Below are 27,002 nucleotides of genomic sequence, written 5' to 3' on the forward strand. Positions count from 1 at the left end.
TCTAATGAAAAATGGGACATTAACAAAATAGCTATTGATAAAAGAATAGAATAATAAAATAGTATGTAGACACTAGAAAAAGAATGAACACACCACCAAATGCCAGTGAGGATGTAGAACAATAGAAATTCTCATTCATTGCTCTTGGGAGTGCAAAATGATACAGCCACTTTGGAGGAGAGTTTGGCAGCTTCTTAAGAAACTAAACATACTGTTATGGTCCAGCAATTGTACTCTTTGAGATTAACCCATATGGGTGGAAAACTTATATGCACATCAATGTTTATAGTAGCTTTATTCATAATTGCCTAAATTTGAAAGCAACCAAGATGTCATTCAGTAGGTAAATGCATAAATAAGCTATGGTACATTCAGACAATGGACCATTATATTCAGTGATTAAAAGAAATTTGGTATCAAGCCATGAAAAGACATGGAGGAGCCTAGATGCATACTACTAAATGAAAGAAGCCGGTCTAAAAAGATTACATAATGTGTGAATCTAACTATATGACATTCTGGAAAGACAAAACTATATAGACATTAACAGGATCTCTGGTTGCCAGAGGTTGGCAGGAGGCAGGGATGAATAGGCAAAGCACAGAAAATGTTAAGGGTGGTAAAAATACTCTGTATGATACCATAATGATGAATACATGTCATTATGCATTTGTCATAACCCATAGAATGTACAACACAAAGAGTGAACCTTAATGTGAACTATGGAGTTTGGTGATAATGATGTGTCAGTGTAGGTTCAAGGGATCACTCTGAAGCAGGGGTTAAAAATGGAGGAGCTTTGTGTATGTGGGGGCAGGGGTTGTTTGGAAACTGTGTCTTCTATCCACTTTTGTTGTGAACCTGAAAGTGCTCTGAAAAAATCTATTAAAAAATTAGGGGCACCTGGGTGGCTCAGTCAGTTAAGCATCTTACTCGATTTCGGCTCAGGTCATAATCTCAGGATTCTGGGATTGAGCCCCACATGGGGGTCTGCACTCAGAAGTTTGCCTGAGATTCTCTCTCTCCCTCTGCCCCTCCTCCCAACTTGTGTGCACATGCTCTCTCTCTCTAAAATAAAAAATAAAAAAAATTAAGTAGGGGGTGTCTGGGTGGCTCGGTTGGTTGGTTAAACACCTGACTTTGGCAGGGGTCATGATCTCGGGGTCCTGGGATCCCACCTTGGGCTCCACAATCAGCAGGGTTTCTCATTGTTCCTATGTCCCTCCCCCCGCCCGTGCATTCTGTCTCTTAAATAAATTTAAAAAATTTTTTAAAGATTTTATTTATTCATTCATGAGAGACAGAGAGAGAGAGAGAGGCAGAGACACAGGCAGAGGGAGAAGCAGGCTCCATGCAGGGAGCCCGACGTGGGACTCGATCCCACATCTCCAGGATCACACCCCGGGCTGCAGGCAACACTAAATCGCTGCACCACCAGGGCTGCCAGGAAAGGAATTTTTAAAATAACAGTGACATATGCTTATTATATAGGAAATTTTAAATTATGTTCCATGATACAGAGATAACCATTTTAAAAATTTTGTGCATTTTTTTTCTGTCATAAACTCTCAAATGTATTGACATTGTTTCCAGCTTTTTAAAAACTCTCTTTATTTCAGTGTCATTAAAGATTCTTCCAAAATATTTCCTTTGGCTACGTAACTGTGACACAAGGCAATTACATGGCTCCCATCTTTATACATAAATGTCATTCTTTACACTGTTCATAGTTTCCTTATGACTGATGCCTAAACGAAATACCGCCTTAAAAAGTGAATTTTAAAGTTGTAGATACTCTAACAAGACTTCTTAAATGTATAAAATGTTAAATGATACTGCTCTTTTTTTTAAGGAGAAACAAGAGACATAGAACCTATTTTTCTGTAACATACTGTCTGTGAATGTGATAAAGCAGTAGACTCCTCTTGATTTCTTTTGCTGTTACCTCTCTTCTGCATTCTCTGTTCCTTGACATTCTTTCCCACCTATGAAAACCTCTATATTCCTTCCCCGATGCTTTGACATTTTTTTTTTTATTTCTTAAGAGCAGCAAATCAGAATTCCAGTGCAGCCAGCTTGAATCAGTCTTTCTGTTCCTCTTATGAATAGGCAGTTCCTCCAGGCAGTGAATTAGCCCTTTAGAAAACATTGGCATTATGTTTCTCAATCCAGAGTGTCTGTATAGGTGGTCTGGAATGCATTAAAGAGAGGCATTGTGTCAGAACCTCAAATCTAAGGATGAAATCCTCTTACTAATTATAGGTAGTTTTTACTGTTGTTGCTGTTGGTTTTTTTTTTTTTTCCAGAATCACTGGGTTTTAAAAGATTATTTAGTGAAAGTTGGAAATGGATTTGGTATAGTATATAGTTGGTTCTTGTTTTATTTATGGAAATGTATATAGAGTGTTCTTCAAAGGAATTTTATGGTGAATATAGAGTATCACTCATTTTTCTAGTTTTGTAAATGCGACTTTCATATTTCTTTTAGTGACAGAATTAATTTATTTTGTTTCCAGTTCAGGCTACAATATTTAGCAGTAATTTTTTGCAGATGAACTAGATAATATTCTCCCATATATTATTATCTTGTGTTTTTTAGTTGAGTTTGTTATTGTAACAAAAGAGGTTTTTGTTAAGATCAGTAGTTCTCAAAAGTGTGGTGTCCCCAAACCAGAAGCGTCAGCATCACCCATCAGCTGGGAACATGTTAAAAATGCATATTATTAGGTTCTACTCCAAACCTACTATTCAAAAGTTATGAGGTGTAGCCAGCTACCTGTGTTATAATAAGCCCTTTAGATGATTCTCATCTATGCTAAAGTTTGAGAACTGGTTTAGATAATATCTATACAGTGGCTAAAAATCTCAGCTCTTTATCAGTTGAAAGCCTAGGTTTGATTTAATTCCAGGGTAGGTGTTAAGAACTATAGCAATATTGCTTCTAAGAGATGTGTAGATGAAAAGCTGTTGACAAGAGCTGCCTTACAAGAGTTGGTTTCATTGTTTCTGATAGTTGAAATTTTAAGAACAGATCACCAAGAATCCTTCACTCTGGAGCTGAACTAAGTTGCTTCAGTACTTAGGATAGTTAGCAGAAGCTTCTTATTTGATCACATCATTTAAGTTGTGCCTTCCTCCATTACCAGCATACTTAAAATGACAAATCATGAAATCACATCTAAAGCAGATACCATTTTCAGAGTAAAGGAATTCCTGAATTAGCTCTCTTTCAAATGCTTTTAAGTTATAAATAATTATAAGCAGACATACAGTACCTGGAAGATACTTCATTAATATGGTTGAGCTATATATCCATTAATTATTGGCTTATTTTTGTATAATTACTAACTGTTTGGATAACATCTACCTATCTGGTTATTTTTAATGGAAATTTTTTATGGTAATAGGTATATGTATTTTTTTAACTGGAAGATTCTCTATTCCTGAGTTTAAATGTCACATCCATTTATTAATTATTTCAGTTGAGTCCTGCAGGGTGGAATATTAATTTTTTAAACATGGTATTATTTTATAAATGGGAACCCTTGTTTTAAAGAACCAGATTTCCTTGTTAAATTTAGGACTTTAAAGTTTATTTTGGCTCCTAAATGTATAGCAGGTTTTTGTTGTTGTTGTTTTAACTTAGGAAGATAATTACTCTCAGAAGAGTTATAACTGGTTTGGTGGTGGTGTCTTCTTTGCATCACAGATGGATCTTGTTCATGCTATGGCTTAAAATCAATGACTAGAGAATCATTAAAGGAAAGCTGAAAACGTTTCCATTATGCATATTGAGAAATGGAACATTTCATAAAGCCAGGATAAAGCTACTAACTTTTAAGATAACCGTTTCTGATTTTTAATCTATGACACATAACAAGTATTATTTACCTTCTACATATAACTAGGTCATATTGTAAAGGGTCAGCTTCTTATAATCAGCTTAAAGAAATCATTATTTCTACAGTGAGGGAGGAGTAAAATACATTTTAAGAATACTCTTAATCTTATGAGTCTGAATTTTTTTTTTAAGATTTTACTTATTTATTTGAGGTGGGGAGGGGAACATGAGTAAGGAGAGGGGCAAAGGGAGAGGGAGAAGCAGACTCCACAACTCAGGGCTTGATCCCAGGACCCCAGGATCATGACCTGAGCCAAAGGCAGATGCTTAACCAACTGAGCCATCCAGGTGCCCCACGAGTCTGAAATTTCTAACTAGCAAAAGATGTGATGGAGAATTTAATATTGAATGTCCTGTGATTATTTATTTAGTCATGGGCCCAGGTGAGATTAATAAAATTGAAAAGAGGAAGCAGTGTTTTAAAATTAACCAGTTTTGTTTTTGTTTTTACGTGGGCTCAGTCACATGGTAGTGGATATATTTATGGTCTCTTCATGCTGGTATTATTTGATCCATTTCCACATACAACTTACTGCTTTCTAAGCTTAGGATAATACTTGACCTGATCACTTTCAAGGTATGTAAAACATGTATAAAATCAGCGAGAGGCTAATAGATTTTTTGTTCTTGAAGAAAGTAATATACCAAATACATAATTCCTCATAACATACCTGATTTGAGAATAATAAGTGATTGTATTCATTTTTGCTTCTGTGTTAGTGAAATAGGCCATAATACTACAAGTCCATAAGAAACAGTCTAGTCTCTTTTCAAAAGACTTTAGGCAGAAGTGAAATAAAATTTGAAGAAAGAATTTATATAAAACATTTTTTTAATTTTCTTATTTTTTTTTTTTAATTTTTATTTATTTATGATAGTCACAGAGAGAGAGAGAGAGAGAGAGGCAGAGACATAGGCAGAGGGAGAAGCAGGCTCCATGCACCGGGAGCCTGATGTGGGATTCGATCCCGGGTCTCCAGGATCGCGCCCTGGGCCAAAGGCAGGCGCCAAACCGCTGCGCCACCCAGGGATCCCCATTTTTTTAATTTTCAAATTTAATTTTCAACTAAATAATATACCTCAAGTTACTTGTCATGGAATTGGGGGACCTGATAAATAAAGACTGCAGAAAAAATTGAAAGCATATTATTTACTTTTCTGATTGGATGAGAGGAAATATTTCTGAACTTTTTTTTCATTCTGCCCTAGTGATTCATAGTACTTGGTTTTCTTCAAATTAGAAAAGTTAGTTCCCATTGTAGTCTTTGACATGTTTGTTACACTGACTTGTGCTAAAAACAAATCTCATATTGATGTCTTAGCTCATAAACTTCATGTTAAGCAAGTTTATCTTAGGAAGCCATTTTGTCTTAATTTTTCAGTTATCTGAGGGAAATCAAAAGCACACAAATCTACAGAAAAGCATTGAAAAAGCTAAAATTGGCCGACATGAAACGGTAAGTTTGTCTGTAGATTCTTTAATAATATCAATTCTAAATAGAAGAGTAAGAACTTTGAGCTTCCTGTGAGGAGCATACCATTTCTACCAGAAGAGAAGTGAATACAGCAAAGGACATGAACATTGGACATGGTAGGATTCACTAATTGTAAACTGAGGTTTATGTTTTATTCTTGTATTATATTGTACATGGCAGCATAGCATAGAAGGATAAACCATGGAGCCAGACAGCCTGGGTTTGAAAGTGTCCTAAATTTTCGGTTCTCAGTTTCCTGGCTGTAAAATAGGGGATAAAATCTACCTCATTAGGTTATTGTGTGGATTAAAGTAGCTAATATTTGCAAAGCACTCAAAAGAGGACATGCCACAATTAAGCCCCTTATAAATGTTTATGCAAAATTTTCAGAGTCATGTTTTTTAAGTTTTGGCACAGAACAAATTGAAAACTATCATATGTTATCCTTGGGGCTTTGTAATATTTCTAAATTATTTAAATGAATATTGACATTATTTTATTTTAGAAAGTATAATGTTCTCTGAAGTATTATGTTAGGGGTTTTTAAAAATCCCTTTACTTTCTAGTTTCATCATCATCTCAAGTATTGATTTATAACTTGAAAAAGTATTGAAGATCAACGTGCGCCACTAAGCTTTCCATCTAGGCCTCTATTTGTACTACTTGATTATGAAAAAGACTCAAAAAAAAGTCACATTGTAGAAAAGAAAATACCGGAGTCTTACTATGGCTTTTCAAAATTATTTCACATACTTTCGTTTATGTGAATAGTCAGCAGTCACAGATAGGAATTGGAGAATGATAGTTTATGAAGAATATTTAAGGGAAGGTAAGTTCTGGGAATAACCTGAAGCTGTTGTATTTCTTTGACAGTAGCAATTACCATTTCTTTATTTGATCCTTTTTTTTTTCCCTTTAAACATTGGCAATAAATTGTAGATCCATCTTCAAATAATGATGACATATCCATGCCCAAAAGTTGTCTGCTGAGTGTTAGCCAGTCCACTTGGATTTATTGCACCTGGGAAAAATCCTAGTGGATGCTCTTACGAGCATCTCCTAGGATGCTCCTCTGAGATCTTTAAAAATAAATAAATAAATAGATCATAAATAAATGAATGAATGAATGAATGAATGAATGAATGAATAAATAAATAAATAAATAAGTGTGATAGGAGGCCATAAGCAGTAATTTGTTATTTCTGATATCTTCAAATATTTTTTTAAAGATTTTATTTATGGGATCACTGGATGGCTCAGCGGTTTAGTACCTGCCTTCGGCCCAGTGTGGGTCCTAGAGTCCCAGGATTGAGTCCCACGTCAGGCTCCCTGCATGGAGCCTCCTTCTCCCTCTGCCTATTTCTCTGCCTCTCTCTGTCACTCATGAATAAATAAATAATAAAATCTTTTTTAAAAATTAAAAAATAAAGATTTTATTTATTCATGAGAGACACAGAGAGAAAGAGGCAGAGACACAGGCACAGGGAGAAGTAGGCTCCATGCAGGGAGCCCGATGCGGAACTCAATCCTGGGACTCCAGGATCACGCTTGAGCCAAAGGCAGACGCTCAACTGCTGAGCCACCCAGGCATCCCTGATATCTTCAAATATTTTTAAAGCTTAATCATTCTTAAAGGTTGAAAAATTGTCTTAAACTTTTAAGGAAAATTGTGTAATGATAATATTGCCATAGAATATTGCTTATATATAGACACCGTCTTATGAAACTACCCAAGAGGCAGTATCTTTTCCTAACATATGATGACATAGTCATCTTTAAGTTCATACATAATCAGTGACCTTTCATCTATTTATGAGAGGTCCATTCTCATATTAATTCCCATTCAGCTAGCCAAAATATATGAAAGATGCTTGCAGTTTCAGAGAAAAATGAGAATTGAGTTTGTTCTTACACTGTGAATATAGGTATGGGGTATATGTAATATTGTCCAAAATCTAGTGCACATTAGTTTTGAGAAATAAGAAAATGTTTATAAAATGTATAACCTTACAACATATGGTATTTTGCTTGTCTTAATTATATACATAAAACTATATTGAATGCAGGAAGAGCGAACCACGCTAGCGAAAGAGCTGTCTTCACTTCGAGACCAAAGGGAACAGCTAAAGGCAGAGGTAGAAAAATATAAAGAATGTGACCCACAAGTTGTGGAAGAAATACGTAAGTTTCTATAACACCTTGAAGATTTTTAAATTTTTTAACTTCAGAGAGAGACAGAGAAATGAGAGGAGCTGAGAGAGAATCTCAAGTAGGCTCCATTCCTGTCTCAGAGCCTGATTCAAGGCTTGATCTCACAACCCTGAGATCATGGCCTGAGCCCAAACCAAGAGCTGGATGCCCAAATGACTGAGCCACTCAGGTGTGTCTTCCCACCCTGTTTAAAAAATTTTGTTTAAAAAAAAATTTTTTTTTAAAGAAAGCAAGAGGAGGAGCAAAGAGAGTCTCAAGCAGGCTCACACTTTGAAATTATAACTATTTTAAGAGGAAGGAAAGTAGACAAGAAGATAAAGATATATAATATTAGCTTAGGAAACTAAGGAGTCAGAGAAGAAGTTAACTTGCCCCCAAGTACATTGACTCAAGAACAAAATCCACTATTGTCTTCTAGGAAAGATAATATCAAAAAAGCTTTTATTTCACCCCATTAAAATGTTACCTATTTTGTGGGGCACCTGCATGGCTTAGTTAAGGGTCTGCCTTCGGCTCAAGTCATGATCTCAGGATCTTTGGGATCAAGCCCTGCGTTGGGCTCCCCACTCAGCAGGGATTCTGCTTCTCCCTCTCCCTCTGTCCCCTCCTCCACTTGTATACTCTCTCTCTCAAATAAATAGTCTTTTAAAACATTTTTTTTAGGGACGCTTGGGTGGCTCAGAGGTTGAGCATCTGCCTTTGGCTCAGGGTGTGATCCTGGAGTTCTGGGATCGAGTCCTATATCAGGCTCCCTGAAAGGAGCCTACTTCTCCCTCTGCCTTCACTTTCTGTCTCTCATGAATAAATAAATAAAATCTTTAAAAATTCTTTTTAATTAAAAAAATTTCTATTTTTATAAAATACATTAATGCTAGAAATTACAACACATTTAATAGATAGCAGTTATGTGGGGAAAATCCCATTATTCCATAAATATATATATATATATATATATTTTAAGATTTTATGTATTTATTCATGAGAGAGAGAGAGAGAGAGAGGCAGAGACATAGACAGAAGGAGAAGCAGGCTCCATGCAGGGAGCCCGATGTGGGACTTGATCCTGGGTCTCCAGAATCATGCCCTGAGCCGAAGGCAAACGCGCAACTGCTGAGCCACCCAGGCGTTGCCATAAATATATATTTTATTTATTTGTTTGTTTTTTAAAATATTTTATTTACTTATTCATGAGAGACACACAGAGAGAGAGAGAGAGAGGCAGAGATACAGGCAAAGGGAGAAGCAGGCTCCATGCAGGGAGCCCAGTGTGGGACCAGATCCCAGGACCCTGGGGTCACGCCCTGGGCCGAAGGCAGGCACCAAACTGCTGAGCCACCCAGGGATCTCCCCCATAAATATATTTTAGATATGAAGGTAGTATAGTAGGATTTTTTTTTATGGAAAGCTATCAAACTATAATCAAAAGAAAAAAATCTTTTTAGACAACTCTAGTTCATACCTTTATAGAGAAATGTCCAATTCCTCTGCTTTAAAAATTCAGAACAGCTAACAAAATTTTATTCAAATGTGGTATTTCCACTTCCAGGCAAGTAGTGACAGATTGGATTTATCCTCCCATCTGAAAAACAACGCAGATAAAATATATGAAATAGGTTTTAAGTTACATATCAGACAATAAACAACAATGATTCTTAGAGAAAGGAAACAGATAAAGTAAGTCCCAAAATTGTGTCAGCTTATTTTATTGAGTTCCCAGGCTGTGGCACAATGAGGAGTACCTAGGCAGAGCCCCTACAGACGAAACTGAGAATCAGGGGACCCAGGTGGCTAGAGTTCACAGGACCTTATACTAGAGAGGAGAAATTACACAGAGAACCCTAGGTATCCATAGAGGGCTCCCCTCAAGTATTTGGTGAATGCATGAAATAATTACCCAAAGCTGGGGAAAGAATGATTTCAGCAAATTAGAAGGCACAATACCTGGCATTCACACAGGACCAAGAATAATGCCTATTCTCACTCACCAGGCAGATTAGAAAATTTTTTTTTTTTTTTTTTTTTTTTTTTTTTTTTTTTTTAGATTAGAAAAATTTATAATTCACAAGGCATTGGTTAGAGCACTCAAGAACATTTTGCCTCAGTAGCAAGTACTAATTAGCCCTAGACTGAGCTTTGTTCTCCCCTTCTAAAAAAACCATAACAGCAAATCTTGAAAACATCAAACTATTGTAACTTAAACGCATCCCAGAAAAAAAGCTAAAGAGTATTTATAGGAATACAAATATACCTAGCACCCAACAAAATAAAATTCATAGTGTCTAGCACATAGTGAAAGATTACCAGACATGTAAAGAAGTAGGAAAATATCCTTAATGAAAAGAAAAATCATTCAATCAAAACTGACATAGAAAAAAAAAAACTGACATAGAACTAACACAGATAGTAGAATTGGAAGATTATGACCTTAAAAGCTATTATACATGTATCGTATAGGGGTAACTTGGTGGCTCAGTCAGTGGGGCATCCAACTCTTAGGCTCAGGTCATGATTTCCTGGGTAGTGAGATGGAGCCCTGAATCTAGGCTCTATGCTTAGTGGGGAGTCTGGGGATTCTCTCCCTCTGCTCCTTACTCCTCTTACTCCACCTGTGCGTGCATGTGCATGCATGTGCGCGCTCTCTCTCTCTTTAAAATAGATGAATAGGGAACCCTGGGTGGCGCAGCGGTTTAGCGCCTGCCTTTGGCCCAGGGCGCGATCCTGGAGACCCGGGATCGAATCCCACGTCGGGCTCCCAGTGTATGGAGCCTGCTTCTCCCTCTGCCTATGTCTCTGCCTCTCTCTCTCTCTCTCTGTGAGACTATCATAAATAAATAAAAATTTAAAAAAATTAAAAAAAAAATAAAATAGATGAATAAATTTTTAAAAGATGTATGTGTTTAAAAGTTAAGTAGAAACATGAAAGATATAAAAAAGGTTCGTGTCAAACTTGGAGTTGAACACTACAATGTCTGAAATGAAAAATACACTGGATTGGATTAATAGATTAAACTTTGCAGGAGAAAGGATTAGTGTATTTGAAGACATAGCAGTAGAAACGATCCAAAATGAAACTAGAAAGGAAAAAGAAAAATTTTTTAATGAAAATAGCATCCATGATATGCAGGACAAATTCAAGTGACCTAATATATGTGTAATCAAAGTCCCAAAATGAGGGACTGTTGAGTGGAGTGGAGGGTGTGTGTGTGTGTGTGTGTGTGGTACACACCTGTGTGTGCACGTGTGTCCGAGCCTGAAAAATATCTGAAGAAATAAATTCAGAAGAAGTAAAGGCTGTTTTTTTTCAAATTTGATGTAAGCTATAAACCCACAGATTCATCAAATTTAAACATTTAAATAGCAAATGGCATTGATCTCCTTATTACTAAATCTAGATAATTTTTTTTTAATATTTTAATCTCTGTCCCCCCAAATAGGATTATTTCCCTTCCCCAAAAAGATGATTGTTTTTAAAACGTGCTTTTTGATAATGAGGGTTTCATAGGAGTTTGGCTATCATGTTAGTGCAGAACATATTATGCTGGATTAAAGGATTATGAGTTTCACAAGTTGATTTTAATAAGATTTGGTTCTTAATAGTGTGATTATAGCACGCATGTTACAACGATCAGGCTAATCTCTAAGTCTGTCATGTTTTATTTTGAAACAGTTTTTCTGCTGATAATAGCTGTAATTTTTATGTTCATGTTAGATATGGCTGTGTATAATCTTGTACTTCTTTCTTTTTTTTTTTAAGATTTTATTTATTTATTCATGAGAGACACAGAGAGATAGAGAGAGGCAGAGACACAGGCAGAGGGAGAAGCAGGTTCCATGCAGGGAGCCTGATGCAAGACTCGATCCCGGGTCTCCAGGATCATGCCTTGGGCTGAAGGCAACCCTAAACTGCTGAGCCACCCAGGCTGCCCTCTTTTACTTATTTCTTAATAATTCTTGGAAGAAATATATTTCATCATGCTAGTTGAATTATTGATACCTGCATTCAATAAGTATTAGCAAGATTGGTTGCAAATATCTTAGAAGAAGTAGAAACAATAATGTATAAAAAATAAAATGTAATTCTAATTTAATTTAAATAAATAAATACATTTAATTCTACTCTGACCTTTAAGTGAGAACAGATAAAACAAGTTGTAGTAAAAATTAAATTCCTACAAAAATGTTTAAAAATAAATCATAGGAGTACTTAAGAAATTTTCTTAGAAATGCCAGGATGACAGTGAAAATGATGGAATTAGGACCTCTGAAAAGTTACGTTTCATGAAAGCTGGCAGAAATTGTCACAACTTTTCCAGAATCCTAGAAACTAACCAGTGATTTGCCTATTCAAGAAAAATGGCTGACTCTTAGCAAGAATAATAAGCTTGCTTATTATTGTGATGTTTTAACTTGTCCTATTCTCATCCCCTACTCTCTAGCTCAGCAGTAACCTTGAAAAATAACAGCCCTGAATTCCTGATATCAGAAGGAGTAAAATGGAGCTGAAACTCTTTAAGACCCTCTTTTCACCCTAGTTGTTACTATTTGACATCTTTAGTGGTTTTCTGAATAGGAAATATTGTCCTTATTTGATCTGGCTTGTGGTATGCTCATTTGTCTAAAAACAATTACAGGCAAGAGTTTTAACTTCACAGCTATTTTAGGTGATGAATAACAGGTGAGCCTAATCAAAGAGCTTTAAAAGGAGAGGCTGAAAGAGATGTTCTTAGGTGTCTTGGAAAGCAGCATGGTTTTGGAAATCTAGGAAGCCATATGCTTGCACAGAAGGGCTGTGCACCTTCTCAGGAAAATCTTGGGAAGTTCCTAATCTCTCACCTCTAGCAGACCTTGGCACTCTGCATGCAGGAAGTGAAGGCCACGGCAGAGTAGTAAATTGCCTAGTTGAAACCTGCCGCAACACACTCAGCCTCTCAGCAAAGACTTGGAGTTTTAGTCCAGGTGTTTCAGGAAATCTGTGTTCAATTATTAGCTGCCTGGCAAGTGAACTAGAGACTTCAGTGGCCACACATGACAGAGTACAGACTTTATAGAATTAATTCAGAGAAATCACTAAACAAACAATAACAACAAGTACTAAAAATAACAACCTTGGGAATGGGAAGTATCTGATTCTCAGAGTTGCCACATTATATTATTTAAAATGTCCAACTTCCAACAAAAAAATTGGGAGACGTACAAAGAAAGTATAGTTCATGTACAGTGCATGATGGTGGACTTCCTAGACACAGACTTTCAGCTCTTTAAAATATGTTAAAAGAGCTAAAGAAAAACATGTCTAAAGAAAAGGCTGAGAGTGAAATCTCACCAAGTAGAGAATATCAGCAAAGATACAGAAATTATTAAAAAGGAATGAAATGAAATGCTGGAGTTGAAAACCATAATAATTGAAATGAAAATTCAATTAGGAGATTATTAATCAGGAGATTATTAATCCTAAAATTCAATTAGATTATTAATCAGGAGATTAATAGCTGATTTCAGCAGCAAAAGAAAGAATTAGTAACTCGGAGATAGTTCAATTGAGATAATTCAATCTGTGGAACAAAAAGAAAAAAAAAATGAATACCAGTGGAGTTTCAAGAGACCTGTGGCACAGCATCAAGAATGCCAACATATACATATAGGAAGTCCCAGAAGGAGAGGGGAGAGAATGGGGCTGAAAGAATATTCCAAAAAATAAGAGCTGAAACCTCAAATTTGATGAAAAGCAATCTATACATCAAAAAACTTAAGCTCCAATTTAGGATGCCCTTAAAAAGATCCACATATAGATTTATCATAATCAACTTGTCAAAAAATAAAGAGAATATTGAAAGCAACAAGAAGAAGGTTACTCATCACATACAAGGACTCTTCAATCACATTAACAACTTGTTTCTTATTAGAAGCCATAGAGACCAAAGGCATTGGGGTGACATATTCAAAATGAATATGGAAAAAAAAAGAAAACAAAAAACAAAAACAAAATGAATATGGGCAGTAACTGTCTACTAAGAATTCTATGTCCAGAAATATTTTCCTCAAAAATGAAGAACAGAGTAAACAACAACTGAAAGAGTTTGTCACTAGCAGACCTGTCCCCCCCCCCCCCAAGAAAAAATATATATGGAAGTCTTTCTCACTGAAATGAAAGGACGCTAGATAGTAACAGGAAATAAAGCACACTGGGATGCCTGGGTGGCTCAGCGGTTGAGTGTCTGCTTTCCGCTCAGGATGTGATCCTGGGGTTCTGGGATCATGTCCCACATTGGGCTCCTTGCATGGAGCCTGCTTCTCCCTCTGCCTAGGTCTCTTCCTCTCTCTGTCTCTCTCGTGAATAAATAAATAATTTTTTAAAAAAGAAATAAAGCACACTGATAAAGGTTACTTCATAGATAAATATAAAAGTGTATATGTATTTTTGTTTGTATCTCCTGATGGTCTCCTATTTGCTTTAAAATACAGCTGCATAAAGCAGTAATGATAAGCTATTTTGTTGGGCACACAATATGTAAAATGTAATTTGTGACAATGACAGCATGATTGCTCATTAGACAAAAAATATTTGACAAAATCCAGCACCCTTTCAAACACTCAACAAACTAAGAATAGAAGTGAATTTCCTCAATTCAATAAAAGGGCATCTATAATAAATCTATAACTGACATCACATTGAATAGTGAAATGTTATATGCTTTCCCCAAGGATGACCTCTCTCATCAGTTCTATTCAGCATTGTACTAGAAGTTCAAGCTAGGGCAATTGGGCAAAAAAAAGAAATAAAAGGCATCCATGTTTAATAATAAGTGAGGTCAGCACATTGTAGTATACAAAAATCACATGCACCTTACATACTAACACTGAACAATCTGAAAATGAAACTTAAAGAAATTCATTTACAAATGAATGGAATACTTAGGAATAAAATTAGTCAAGAAAGTGCTATACTTGTACTGAAAACTACAAAACATTGAAACTAATGACCTGTACAAATAAAGACATTCTGTGTTTATAGAAAGACTTAAATGTTAAGACAGAAATACTCCTCAAATTGATTCACAGATTCAGTGTAAAACCTGTCAAAATTCTAAACACTTTTTGGTAGAAATTGGTAAATTGATCCTAAAACTGATATGAAAATGCAAGGGACCCAGAATAGCCAAAAGAATCTTGAAAGAGGAGGGTGCCTTGGTGATACAGTCAGTTAAGTGACCAACTCTTGGTATCAGCTCAGGTTGTGATCGCAGGGTCACGGGATCGAGCCCACATTGGGCTCTGCCCTCAGCTCCAAGTCTGCTTAAGGTTCCCTCTACATCTCCTTCTGCCCCTCCCCCACCACATGTGGCATGTGTGCTCTCACTCCCTCACTCTCTCAAATAAATCTTTTAAAAAAAAATCTTGAAAAAGTAACAGCAAAGTTGGAAGACTCAAATTTCCCAATTTCAAAACTTCCTAAAAAGCTGCAATAATCAAGACAGTGTGGGGGCTAGCCTAAGAATAGACCTGCAGGGGCATCTGGCTGGCTCTGTCAGAAGAGCATGTGACTCATGATCTCGGGGTTGTGAGTTCAAGCCATACGTTGGGTGTAGAGATTACTTTAAAAAAAAAACAAAAAGGTATAGACATGCAGGTTAATGGAATAGAATTGAGAGTCCAGAAGGAAACCCAATTGATTTTCAACATGGGTGCCAAGACCATTCGATTAGGAAAGGATTGTGTTTTCAACTAATGGTGCTGGGCATAACTGGTTATCCACGTGCAAATGAATCATCCTGGACTCCCATCTCAAACCATATACAAAAACTAACTCAAACAGATCAAAAACCTAAATGTAAGAAAGTATGAAACCAGCGTCTATCTCTGTATCCCTGGGTTAGGTAGCAGTTCCTTACGTAGAAAACCAAAAGCTCAAACAACCAAAGAAAACAGATCAATTTGACTTTGTCAGAATTAACAACTTTTGTGTATCAAGGCACCTTACTAAGAAAGTGAGAAGAAAATCCAGAGTAGGAGAAAATATTTGCAAATCCTATATATATCTTGACAAATGTCCAACATCCAAAATGAATATATTTTTAAAAATTACAACTGAACAATTTTTAACCCGATTTAAACATGGGCAAAGTGTTAATTTTTCCAAGGAAAATACACAAATGGTCAAGAAGCATAGGAGAAGATGCTCAACATCATTAGTTATTAAAGAAATGCAAGTCAAAGCCAAAATGAGATACTATTTCAACAGGGTATAGGATGGTTATAATAAAAAGAATGGAAAATAATTTTTAGTGAGGATGTGGAGAAATTGGAACTCTTAGTTTGCTGGTGGTACTGTTAAAATGATATAACCACTTTGTAAGACAATTTATCTGTTCCCCAAAATGCTATATGTAGAGTTATCATTTGAGCTCCTAGATGTATATCCAAGAGAATTGAAAACATGTTCACCCAAAAATTATTCATATTAGCAATAAACAACCCAAATGTCCATTAACTAATGAATGACTAAACAAAATGTGGATATTATTTGACAATAAAAGGGAATGAAGTATTGATACATGCAACAACATGGATGAGCCTTGAAAACATGATGCTAAGTGGAAGAAGCTAGACACATTGTGTATCGTTGCAATTTTTTTTTAAGATTTTATTTATTCATGAGAGAGACCAAGAGAGAGAGGCAGAGACATAGGCAGAGTGAGAAGCAGGCTCCATGCAGGGAACTCCATGTGGGACTCCATCCTAGGACTCCAGGATTATGCCCTGGGCCAAAGGCAGGAGCTAAACTGCTGAGCCACCTGGGCGTCCCATATCATTGCATTTAAACGAAACATCCAGAATAGGGAAATTCATTGAGATGGGAAGTAGATTAGTGGTCTCCAGGGGCTGAGGGGAAAGAGAATGTGGAGTGACTGCTCATGGGTATGGGATTTTCTTTTGGGTGATGAAAATGTCCTCTAATTAGGTAGTGGTGATGGTTTTCCAATCCTGTTCTAAAACCTACTGAATTCTGCACTTTAATATCATGAATTCTATAGTATATAAATTATCTTTCAATAAATAAATGACATCATAATAATATTTATGCTCAGTTGATCATGGCACTGTTTTGTGCTGTGTAGTTTAAGTTGACAGACACATATATTTAATAGCAAGATATATAAATTTTTTAAGGTCAGGTTTATTGTAATCTAATATATGTACTCTGAAATTCTTATTAAATTATTTTATACTTGATGTTATAAATTATTTGAATAACACATCTCACTTATGTGATGTTATTGTCTTTAAAGGAACCTTATGTATTATGCTGAGTGAAATAAGTCAATCAGAGAAGGACAAACATATGGTCTCATTTATTTGGGGGAATATAAAAATTAGTGAAAGAGAACAAAGGGAAAGGAGTGAAAATATCAGTGAGGGTGACAAAACCTGAGAGACACCTAACTCTGGGAAATGAGCAAGGGAAAGGGAGGTGGGAGGGGTGTTGGGGTGACTGGGTGATGGGCACTGAGGGGGGCACTTGGCGGATGAGCACTGGGAATTATACTATATGTTGGCAAATTGAACTCCAATAAAAAAATAAAATTAAAAAAATAAATAAAGGAACCTTATGTTATCTTTAAAGGAACCTAATAATGGACATTTAAGAGAAGGAAATTGTTTACATTGACTATTCATGACTAATATAATAGAAACTAAAATTTCTTTGGGGAGTTGAGCAGGTTTGTGGGATGCAACATGTCACTATTTGAGCTTTTTACATAGATCTTTATTTTTCTGACCTTTGGTTCATCTAAATGAAGCTATAAATAGAGGAAGATGATTATATATGCATATATACTTTTTTTCAGGTCAAGCAAATAAAGTGGCCAAAGAAGCTGCTAACAGATGGACTGGTATGTATTACAATGGTACTGATAAGCTATAGTTAAGCTTTTTCTACACTATGATACGAGATGCAGAAGCTGTTGTGCCTAGTTTTGTTCAAGAAAAGACATTTCCAGAAATGTATGTATTAAGGTTTTTTTTTTTTTAAAGAATGTGTTTATTTTTAGAGAGAGAGAGGATGTAATCGAGGAGAGGGGCAGAGGGAGAGGAAGAGAGAGAATCTTGACCAGACTCTGCACTGAGTGTGGAGCCCAATTTGGGGCTCGATCCCATGACTCTGGTATCATGACCTGAGCTCTAAAGGTAGACACTTAACAGACTGAGCCACCCAGGTACCCAGGAAGGAAGATATTTTTAGCAGAGCAGAAACAGCTGTTAGGAATCATATTTCCATTTGAAGTTATAACTTGCTCCTTCCGACATAAAAATGTTATGAAAAGAGCATGGCATTAAAACAATTTATGCCTCAGAAAACCAACCTGTCTTGAAAACATCCGTAATAGTTGCAACTAAAGATTTTTATGTGATTATTAGTTAAGGTTTTGCTATCCTTTTACCTAAAAAGTTCCTTAAAATGTGTATAGAATAGAAGGTATTTACTGTTCAGTAATTCAGTATTTCAATATTATAAAATGAGAGATTACCACAGGGAATAAATACAACTAGAGGGCAGCCCAGGTGGCTCAGCGGTTCAGCACCACCTTAAGCCCAGGGTGTGATTCTGGAGACCCGGGATCGAGTCCCATGTCAGGCTCCCTGCATGGAGCCTGCTTCTCCCTCTGCCTGTGTCTCTGCCCACCCCGCCCCCTCTGTGTCTTTCATGATTAAAATCTTTAAAAATATATATGTTATATATGTATATATGTTATATATATATGTATATATATATATAACTAGAAACACCACATCTAAATGATTTATGGCATTAAAGACACTTAAATTTTCTTAAAATACCCTTTAAATGTGATTTAGCAACTTACATAAAACCTTGCTTAATAATTAAGAGTGGAGTTTTTATGACTTTGTGTGAGAGGCATCTTAATGAGTGAGGAGGGGGATAGATGTTGTGAGGTCCTAAACACAGACTCATGCTTATGATATTGCCCATTCTATTTCTGCATATATCCTGGGGATTCCACCATGGAAGTGAACAGAAGTTCTACTAGTCTTAAGGCTGTTTCTTTAAAGGAAAAAAAAAATCCTATTTTTTACCCATTTATAAACATTTCCACATAATAGGAAAATTTTATTTGACAGAGAATCAATTATCTGGATCACAGGTAACATTGCCTCAAAGGCAGACATCTAGCAACCCAAGACATGTTTTTGTTTTTGTTTTTTAAGATTTTATTTATTTATTCATGAGAGACACAGAGAGAGAGGCAGAGACATAGGCAGAGGGAGAAGCAGGCTCCATGCAGGGAGCCCGATATTGGACTCAATCCTGGGACTCTAGGATTATGCCCTGAGCTGAAGGCAGTTGCTCAACTGCTGAGCCACCCAGGTGTCTCCCAAGACATGTTTAATCAGTCTTTTTTAGTTGGTCCATTAAGCATTGTTGTCGGTAGGCTTTTGTTTGTTCTTTTGTTTTAACCTTTGGAAGTTTACTCGCTTCTCAGCCTTTGGCCAAGATCAAATATAATCTTTGGAGGTTTATAATAAAATGGTTTCTTGCACTCATGTGAACCAGCAACTCCTTTCTGCTAAGCTTAGACTTACTATGCTACCTTAATCTTTTCCTCTTCTGATCCAGGTTTGAAGTCCATTCCTTCAAGCTTCCTACAATATTGCATCTGTTCTCTCATTTCCCAGAAATCTTTCTGTGCTCTTGGACCCAGTTCTGGAAGCTCTACACATAATACCTGATCTTCTCTCTTTAATATACTAGTAACACTTTGGAATGATTTAGTAATAGGTTGATTTTTCTCTCTCTACTCTTGTGTCAGCTGGAAGGCGTAGGCTCTCTCCCTTATAGGGTACCTGTAATACATTTCATACCTGTGTGATGTAGCAGTGAGCCCTATGGAAGTGTTTGACTGTGAGTGACAAGAATGTATGGTTATGCAGACACTAGGACAACTAAACATCCTTCTGGAGTGCCTCATGTTATTAGTAGTCTCTCCTAGGTCCTCATGAAAACTAAAGATTTGTTTAAAAAATTTACATGAAGAGGGGATCTCTGGGTGGCGCAGCGGTTTGGCGCCTGCCTTTGGCCCAGGGTGTGATCCTGGAGACCCGGGATCAAATCCCACATCGGGCTTCCGGTGCATGGAGCCTGCTTCTCCCTCTGCCTGTGTCTCTGCCTGTGTTTCTGCCTCTCTCTCTCTCTCTCTCAGTGTGTGACTATCATAAATAAATAAAGATTTAAAAAAATAAATAAAATAAAAAAATAAAAAATTTACATGAAGATTCATTGTTTAATATCTGTTGATATTTCATTACAATTTAATTGAAAGAACTGGGGATATTTTATTAACTTTATTCTTTTTTTTTTTTTAAGATTTTTTAAATTTATTCATTAGAGACAGAGAGAGAGAGAGAGAGAGAGAGGCGGAGACACAGGCAGAGGGAGATGCCAGGAGCATGCCAGGAGCCCGACGCGGGACTCAATCCCGGGACTCCAGGACCACGCCCTAGGCCAAAGGCAGGCGCTAAACCGCTGAGCCACCCAGGGATCCCCAACTTTATTCTATTTAATGTAGTAGTATTCACTTTCAAAACAAACTTCAATACAGACATGCAGTTATCATTGTTCGATACTTGGAATTAAACTTCCTAAAATGAGGGATGCCTGGGTGGCTCAGCAGTTGAGCATCTGCCTTTGGCCCATGGCGTGATCGTGGGATCGAGTCCCTCATCGGACTCCTTGCAGGGAGCCTGCTTCTCCCTCTGCACGTCTCTGCCTCTGTGTGTGTTTGTATGTCTCTCATGAATAAATAAATAAAATCTTAAAAAAAAAACTTCCTAAAATGATATATTTAAAGGTGATCAGACTTCAGGTATGAATATGTTAAGGATATATCACATTACAAAATACAGACATACCTCAGAGATACTGCAGGTTTGGTTCCAGACAACTGCAATGAAGTGAATACCACAATAAAGTGAATCAAATCAATTTTTTGCCTCCCAGGGCATATAAAAATTATGTTTATGCTGTACTGTAGTCTATTAAGTGTGCAATAGCATTATGTCTATGTACCTTAATTTAAAAAATACTTTATTACTGAAAAACACTAACCATCACCTGAGCTTACCATGAGTTGTAATCTTGCTGATGGAGGGTCTTGCTTCCATGGGGATGGCTGCTGACTGACCAGGCTGGTGCCTGCTGATGGCCATGGTGGCTGTGGCAATATGTTGAAATAAGACAGTAAAAGAAGTTTGCCACATCAATTGATTCTTCCTTTCATGAACGATTTCTCTGTAGCATGTGATGCTGTTCATTAACATTTTATCCACAGAACTTTTAAAATTGGAATCTGTTCTCTCAAACCCTCCCCTACTCTATCAATTAACTTTATGTAACATAGTAAATTCTTTATTAGTCATTTCAGTAATCTTCACAGCATCTTCACCAGGAGTAGATTCCATCTCAACAAATCACTTTCTTTGCTTATCCAGGAGAAGCAACTCTTCATCCCTTCAAGTTTTAATATGAGATTTCAACAATTCTGTCCCATTCAGTCTCCACCTCTAATTCTAGTTCTCTTGCTCTTCCTACCACATCTGCAGTTACTTCTTCCACTGAAGTCTTGAACTCCTCAAAGTCATCCTTGAGAGTTGGAACCAACTTCTTCCAAACTTGTTAATACTGATATTCAGACCTCTTCCCACAAATCACGAATGTTCTTACTGGCATCTAGAATGGTGAATCCTTTCCAGAAGGTTTTTAATCTACTTTGCTCAGATTCATCAGAGGAGTCACTCACTATCTCTGGCAACTATAGCCTTATGCAGTGTATTTCTTAAATAAGATTTGAAAGTCAAAAGTACTCCTTGACCATGGGCCACAGAATGGATGTTGTGTTGGAGCACAGGCTGAGTAGATTTCTGGGATCTTCAGGATGGTAAATGAGCATTGGCTTCAAGTGAAAGTCACCAGTGGCATTTGCCCCAACAGGAGAGTCAGCCTGTCCTTGGAAGCTTTTTTTTTTTTTTTTTTTTTTTAAGATTTATTTATTTATGATAGAGAGAGAGGCAGAGACACAGAAGCAGGCTCCATGCTGGGAGCCCGATGCGGGACTCGATTTCGGGACTCCAGGATTGTGCCCTGGGCCAAAGGCAGGCACTAAACTGCTGAACCACCCAGGGATCCCCTGTCCTTTGAAGCTTTGAAGCCAGGCACTGACTTCTCTCTAGCTATGAATGTCCTACATGGCATCATCTTCCGGTAGAAAGCTATTTGATCGACATTGAATATCTGTTGTTCGGTGTAGCCATCTTCATGAATTGGCTTAGCTAGGTCTTCTGGATAACTTGCTGTGGCTTCTCCATCAGCACTTGCTGCTTCATCCTGCACTCTGATGTTACAGAGATGGCTTCTTTCCATAAGCCTCATGAACCAACCTCTGCTAGCTTCCAACTCTTTTTCTGTATCTTCCTCACCTCTCAGCCTTCATAGTGTTGGGGAGAGTTAGGGCCTTGCTCCGGATTAGCTTTGGCTTATAGAGGGCTGCCTTCTTGTGTCCTCATATGGTCTTTTCTATGCATGTTCCTGGTATTCGTGTATCCACATTTCCTTTACTTAAAAGGACAGCCGGCAAATTGGATCAGGGCCCACCTTAACAAGCTTGTTTTAACTTAATCATCTCTTTGAAGACCTAGTTTCCAGATACAGTCACATTCTGAGGTCCTGGATGCTAGAACTACAATGAATTTGAATATGAAATTTGGTGGGTGGGGGGTATACAGTTCAGCCTTAACACTCCAGAGGAACCTCTTTTAACCCCTCATTATCACTATCAACACAGTGCTAACATTTGAAGGAATATTCTGAACCAGAAAGCTTCACAACTTATTTCTCTATATTTATAAAACATATTCAGTATAAAGGTCATACATACATGAAAGAAAATGTGTGAGTGAAAAAAAACCCACAAAAACCTGACTCTCATTCCCATTCCCCAAGTGCAGCCCCTGTGAGCATGTTGGTATTACTCTGCATCCCTCATTGCCTATTCATAGATGCCCTTCCAGCAGATACTTAGATTGCTTTTATTTTTTTTTCTTACATTGGAATAAAGATTTAACCATAAATCTTTGTACAAAATTTCTTTTGTTTCCTTGAGATAAATTCCTTTAAGTAGATCCAACACTTTCTCAGTGGCAAAATGCATTTTAAATCCCCTACCCCCCCAGAGGACATGAAGAATACATCTGTTCCTATCTTAGTCTTAGGATAGGAGAACTACCTTTTATCCTCCTCTCCCGTTCTCCCTCACACTTGCCTGATTATCTGGAAACCATTATTATCTGTGGGGAAGAGAAAAAGGTCTGGAGAGAACGTGCACCCTTTGGGAACAGGAGCAGTTGTAATTCCTGAGGTAAGAGTCCTGGCCTCTGCTGTGGAAATGTGGAGGAAACACTGTTGTTAGCCTTTCCTTGTTTTTGGATTATCCTTTTTGTTTTTTGTTTTATTTTTTAAAGATTTTATTTATTCACTGATGAAAGACAGAGAGACAGAGGGAGAAGCAGGCTCCATGCCGGGAACCCAACATAGAACTCAATCCCGAGTTCCAGAATCACGCCCCCGGCCAAAGGCAGGCACTTAACCGCTGAGCCACCCAGGGATCCCCATTTTTGGTTTCTTCTTAAATTAGTGGGACCTAATTTACTGAATTTTTAAATAATGCTAGTTATTTAGTAACTAGTAATAATCTAGTTGCTCAAAATACTGAAGTATTTTCTTTCTTCTGAAACTAATTGCCATTACTTTTGAAAATAAAGCATACTTCTAATTTTGATACCTCTGAAAGTGATAGAAGTAACAAAAAAAAGAATATACTTATATCTGAAATGTTTTATGATTGTGTTTTCAATTTTTAAAAATATTTCTCAATTTTCTTTTAGATAATATATTTGCAATAAGATCTTGGGCCAAAAGAAAATTTGGGTTCGAAGAAAATAAAATTGACAAAAATTTTGGAATTCCAGAAGACTTTGACTACATAGACTAAAATGTTCAATGTTGGTAAAGGATCTGTGTACTTGTGAATATGTAATTTTTAAAATCTTATCCAACTAAATGTACTGAATTGCCATTAACCTGTATTTGTGTTTATCATTTTATTAATTTTAAATAAAGTATAAACTGGAGATGGTTTTCACTCTTTTTGATCAAAAGCAGGATTATTCCCAAGTGGTCATCAGAGTAGGATAGTACAAATAAAATCATCCACTTAAGTTAGATTTACAAATAATTTTTTAGAGATCACAGACATCATGGCAAGACAACATAGTTTAGTTTCATCCAAATATTAAATGTTGACAACTAAGAGTACCTTTGAAGGTTCTATTGCAGACATACACCCACACATTGATACTTGGAAATAACCTTTAATACTTTAGTGGTTGCTGTACCATTTTTCATTATTTAGTGGAAAATGTATGTGATTGATTCTCAGTATAACTGTACCATATTTGTGAATTTCCTATAGAAAAAATACAGAATGTTGGTGTACTCAAGTTTAGAGTTAGGTGGTAATTCCTCAGTCATGAAAACGACTTTCTTTTGACTTTTTGATGCCCTTTGACTGTAAAGAACAAGCATGTGGCCCTTTGTCCTGACTTAACGCACTTTTGATAAGATATAGTGGCATTGGTGTGGCACATATCATCAACTAGAGTTCAGGGATTTTTTTTTCAACTACCTAAAAAAGAGTAAATTAAAAAATAATTTACGTCCTGTGTATATAATTTTTTTCCAATTCAGCTTGGTTGTTTATTTGTAGGCACTCCAAGAAAAAGAAGAAAACAAAATGAATGTGTATAATGCCCTTTACACACATGCCTTAATTTTTTCTCATACTAATTTTGATGTTCTTTTAAGTACCTTGAATGAGTTACTCCACATGTCTGAAATGACCCAAACAGCATCCAAACCGTTCGTTAGTGAATCTAGCCTTTGTATTGCATGGAGTTGCTCTAGGCCTTCTTAATTACTTCCTGGATGGGGGAGGGAGGGCAGCAAATTGGTCCATCTTTGTTCTTTGTTCTCAAGGCTACTTTATGTTGCCTTAAGGCGACAGCTCTTTTTCACAGGAGAAAGTATTTGATGTAAGAGATTACAAAGGACAAAAAATAAAAATAACCCATCATAAGCCTTTCCCCAAATCACATTCCAAAATTTCTCAGACATAATTTGCTATTTATTAGAAAATAAACTTCTTTGTTTAAAGAGAAGGTATGTATATTCCAAAAGGAAGCCATTTCTAATGATCCTTAAAAGATTTTGGACACCTTTATAAAAATTGAAGTATCATTAACATACAACATATTAGTTTCAGGTGTACAGTGTAACAATTGGACATCTGTATACATTGCAAAATGATCACCATAGTAAGTCTAATTACCATCTGTTATATAAAGTTATAAAATTTTTTCTTACCAAAACTTTAAGATTTACTCTTAGCAACTTTCATATTTGCAATACGATATTATTGACTGCAGTCACCGTGCATATTACATCTCCATGACTTATTTATATAACTGGAAGTTTGTACCTCTCTTGATCTCTGCCCCACATTTTACTCACCCCTGACCTCCTCCCCTCTGGCAACCACCAATGTATTCTTTGTATCTATGAGTTTGGTTTTGTTTTGTTCTGTTTGCTTGTTTTTTAGACTCTCTATATAAGATTACACATATTTGTTTTTCTGTCTGACTTATTTCACTTAGCTTAATACCATTTAGGTCCATCTATATTGTTGCAAATGGTAAGATTTCATTCTTTTTTATGGCTGAGTAGAAACCTGTACCACATCTTTCTCCACTCATCCATTGATGGACGCTTAGGTTGTTTCCATATCTTTGTTGTTATAAATAGTGCTGCAATAAGCCTAGGACTGCATATATCTTTTCAAATTAGTGTTTTTCTTTGGATAAATATCGGAATTTTTGAATTTTAGTTCTATTTTTAACTTTTTTATTGAACCTCCATACTGTTTTCCATGGTGACTGCACAAATTTACATTTCCACTAACAGTAAGGATTAATTTCTCCACATTCTCACCAACTCTTATTATTTCTTCTTCTTTTGAACAAGCCAATCTGACAGGTGTGAGGTGATATCTCATTGTGGTTAGTGATGTTGAATATCTGTTCATGTGTCTGTTGGCCATCTGTATGTCTTCTTTGGAAAAATACATATTCAGATCTTCTATTTTCTTTTTTTTCTTAAGATTTTATTTATTTATTCATGAGAGATAGAGAGAGGCAGAGACACAGGCAGAGGGAGAAGCAGGCTCCATGCTGGGGTGGGACTCAATCCTGGGTCTCCAGGATCATGCCCTGGGCCCAAGGCAGGCGCTAAACCGCTGAGCCACCCAGGGATCCCATTGGATTATTTTTATGCTGTTATTGAGCTATATGAGTTCTTTATATTTTGGTTATTAACCCCTATTAGATATGTGATTTACAAATATCTTCTCTCATTCAATAGATTGCCTTTTAATTTTGTTGACAATTTTTTTTTCTGTATAGAAGCTTTTTAGTTTGATTTAGTTCCATTTGTTTATTTTTGGTTTTGTTGCCATTGCCTTTGGAGTCTGATCTACACAAAATATCCCCAAAAGCAGTGTCACGGAGCTCACTGCCTATATGTTTTTGGTAGGATTTTTATGATTTCTGGTCTTAAATTCGAGGCTTTAGTCCATTTTGAGTTAATTTTTGTGTATGTTGTAAGATAGTGGTCCAGTTTCATTCTCTTGCGCGTGGCTCTCCAGTTTTCCAATCACCGGGTATTAATGATACTGCCCTTAAGCCCATTGTATATTTTTGCCTCCTTTGTCATAAACTGATTGACCATATACATTTGGGTTTATTTCTGGGCTATCTGTTCCATTGATCTATGTTTCTATTTTTATGCCAATACCATGCTATTTTGACTAATATAGTTTGAAGTTAGGAAATGTGATACCTTCAATTTTGTTTTCTCAAGATTGCTTGGCCTATTTGGGATTTTTCTGTTAGTTTGTTGTTAATTTATAAAGATGTAAAATATTTTTGTATATTAATTTTGTACCCTCCAAATTTACTGAATTTGTTTAATGGGTTTTTGGTGGAGTGTTTAGGGCTTTCTGCATATAAAATCATGTTCACAGATAGTGATAGTTTTACTTCTTCCTTTCTAAATTTCGGTGCCTTTTCTTTTTCCTGTTTAATTGGTCTGGTTAGGGCTCCAACACTATGTTGAATAAAAGTGGTGAGAGTAGGCATCCTTGTCTTGCTCTTGATCTTAAGGGAGAAGCTTTCAGCTTTTCTGCTGTTGAATGTGGTGTTAGCTATGGGCTTGTCATATAATGCCTTTA

General features: G+C 36.5%; 1 protein-coding gene across 6 annotated transcripts in view; it reads left to right on the forward strand.

Moving 5' to 3' along the window:
- Window positions 1–23,790, forward strand: part of MND1 (meiotic nuclear divisions 1) — a 63,113-nt gene extending 39,323 nt beyond the window's left edge. For 2 of the 6 annotated variants that reach the window (XM_072773701.1, XM_072773699.1), the window contains exons 5-7: window positions 5,284–5,358; window positions 17,436–17,480; window positions 23,545–23,790. In XM_072773701.1, coding sequence (XP_072629802.1) covers window positions 5,284–5,358; window positions 17,436–17,480; window positions 23,545–23,562 — 138 coding nt within the window. In that variant the 3' untranslated portion in view covers window positions 23,563–23,790. Of the gene's footprint in view, window positions 1–5,283; window positions 5,359–7,442; window positions 7,558–17,435; window positions 17,481–19,225; window positions 19,661–23,544 lie in introns of those variants that run through there. The other 4 variants (XM_072773698.1, XM_072773697.1, XM_072773696.1 and 1 more) reach the window with 4 other exon arrangements.
- The last annotated feature ends 3,212 nt before the right edge of the window (window positions 23,791–27,002 follow it).

Source organism: Canis lupus, chromosome 13, assembly GCF_048164855.1.
Source record: "Canis lupus baileyi chromosome 13, mCanLup2.hap1, whole genome shotgun sequence".
Classification (NCBI taxonomy): domain Eukaryota; kingdom Metazoa; phylum Chordata; class Mammalia; order Carnivora; family Canidae; genus Canis; species Canis lupus.